Source organism: Brassica oleracea, chromosome C6, assembly GCF_000695525.1.
Source record: "Brassica oleracea var. oleracea cultivar TO1000 chromosome C6, BOL, whole genome shotgun sequence".
In the NCBI taxonomy this organism is placed as follows: domain Eukaryota; kingdom Viridiplantae; phylum Streptophyta; class Magnoliopsida; order Brassicales; family Brassicaceae; genus Brassica; species Brassica oleracea.
Genome location: NC_027753.1, coordinates 9,968,969 through 9,970,970, shown reverse-complemented (window position 1 = coordinate 9,970,970; position 2,002 = coordinate 9,968,969). Strand labels below are relative to the sequence as shown.

Genomic DNA, 2,002 nt, shown 5'->3' with positions numbered 1-2,002 from the left:
CTTAGTTTTATAGAATTTGATCTAATATATTTTAACGGAAAAATAGATTAAAAATCTTTCGATGATTATAATTTTAAATATATACATATATATTATTAAATATAAATATTAATAGAAATATTTATTTTATATTTTTACATATAATTATATTAAGATTTAAAATTAAATATTGTAACAAATAATAAAATTTAAAAACTAACAAAATTTTATTTTTAAATATAATTTTAATGTTAAATGCATATGGTGCATGAAAACATCTAGTAATTAATTGAATACATATCGAGGGTAAGAAATGATGATTTTCAACCGAGTTATGTGATACAACAAAGATGCTAAACAAAATTCGATTTTTATAGCATATGCAACATGTGAAAAATTGGATTTCATCTGAGCCATTAAAGCTTGCTAGCTTGATGAACACCATTGTGTTTGTCACTGAGGCTAAGTTGTACCATCCGTAGCCTCCCCATGGCTATGAGTTCTTCATCGTATTCTCTCCGAATCTCAATCACTGCTGAATTTAGATCTTCTTTCCTCCCTACCACTCTTGCTTCGATCTTTACTTCTTCCTATATTTTTCATCATAATGTAAAAATGTTAAATTTATAAATATTTTAGGACCCACTATTTTATTGACAAATGGTTTGACCAGAATAAAAAAAAAGAGTTGGTTGTCAAAAAAAAAAGAGTTGAACTTTATTCTTGGCCGTTGAATATAGCGAATAGTTGAGATCAATAGAGGCATGAGAATGAGATCCTCCGTCTGAGTATATCGCAGTGGCTCCGATTAATTCCATCAGTGCTGCAATCACGCCAGTGTGAAAGGTCCCATCTTCTCCCTGAAAAAGATCGTGTAAAACAGTGGCATTACTAATTCGAAAATTAGCATCAAAAGCACCGTAAAGATTAAAAAGTATATATTAAATTGCCAAAAAGGAGTAAAACAATTTAACCAAGAGCTCTTGGTCTAGTGGTAATGGAACTCCAGCTGGAGGGCCCGCCCTGGATTCGAGTCGCCTTGGCCACCTTCCCGCCTATAACCGTGCGTGCCCGGATGGAAGGCCTCGTGGGGATTAGTCTGGGCTTACCGCCTGGGAACCCCACGGTCATAAAAAAAAAAAAAAAAAGGAGTAAAACAAATATACAACGATTAGTGAAAAAAATTACCAAAACACGGTCCGTTATGATCAGTTTACACTGTACGAATCCTTTTCCAACATGAATGACTTGGAGGCCTTGTAGGATTAAACCGGGAAAGTGGTCAAATCTTACGTTGCTCAGCTCTTCCAAATATGTTGTAACTCTTAGAATTGCCGAATCTTCCATAGCTTCTATTCTTGCTACTCAATAAACATGAAGCTTTGCAATCTTGTTTTCATCTTCAAACTCGGTGCTGTGTACAGTCTCCATAGTCTATGATTATTTATTACCAATCATACAATTGAAAAGTTGTGGACATCATGCAAAGACATAATAAAATTTGGGATACCTAATTTTAAACCAAACTTCATATGCTTTTGTCTACCAAATTAATTCGAAATTTATGGACATCATGCAAATGCATAAATTTATAAAAAGGATATGAGATTTTAAATATTCATATATTAATTTGCATTTTCATAATTGTTTTTAAATAAATACACACATAACAACATATTCAAAAATGAAAATCTCTATTATTAAAAGAGAAGTATCCATTAAAAATACCCCTAAGTTTTCTAACTTATTTACACTTCCATGCCACTGAGAATTAAATTAAACTACCTATTTTAATGCTTGTCTTTTCCAGTTAAATTAATGAGTTTTTCTTAATCAAATTTAAACTTAATGTCATTAAATGAACCTAAAAATACATCATATTTAACGTAGCTTATTATGTACGAGTACGGCCCAATAATGAACTTGAATTTTATTTTTACGAAAACGTGAATCACTTGACTTATGTAATATTTAAAATATATTAACTACAATATAACAAATGCATATAACCTACCTATACTTT

The 2,002-nt window shown here is 30.9% G+C and overlaps 1 protein-coding gene across 1 annotated transcript; it reads right to left on the bottom strand.

The window, feature by feature from the left end:
- Positions 1-256: 256 nt before the first annotated feature.
- On the bottom strand, positions 257-1,427 carry LOC106299176 (acyl-coenzyme A thioesterase 13). Its single transcript, XM_013735306.1, has 3 exons — positions 1,168-1,427; positions 696-839; positions 257-569 (listed from the first exon to the last, which is right to left on the bottom strand). The coding sequence occupies exons 1-3, from the start codon at positions 1,324-1,326 to the stop codon at positions 396-398; spliced, it is 477 nt and encodes a 158-aa protein (XP_013590760.1). The 5' UTR covers positions 1,327-1,427; the 3' UTR covers positions 257-395.
- Positions 1,428-2,002: the final 575 nt, after the last annotated feature.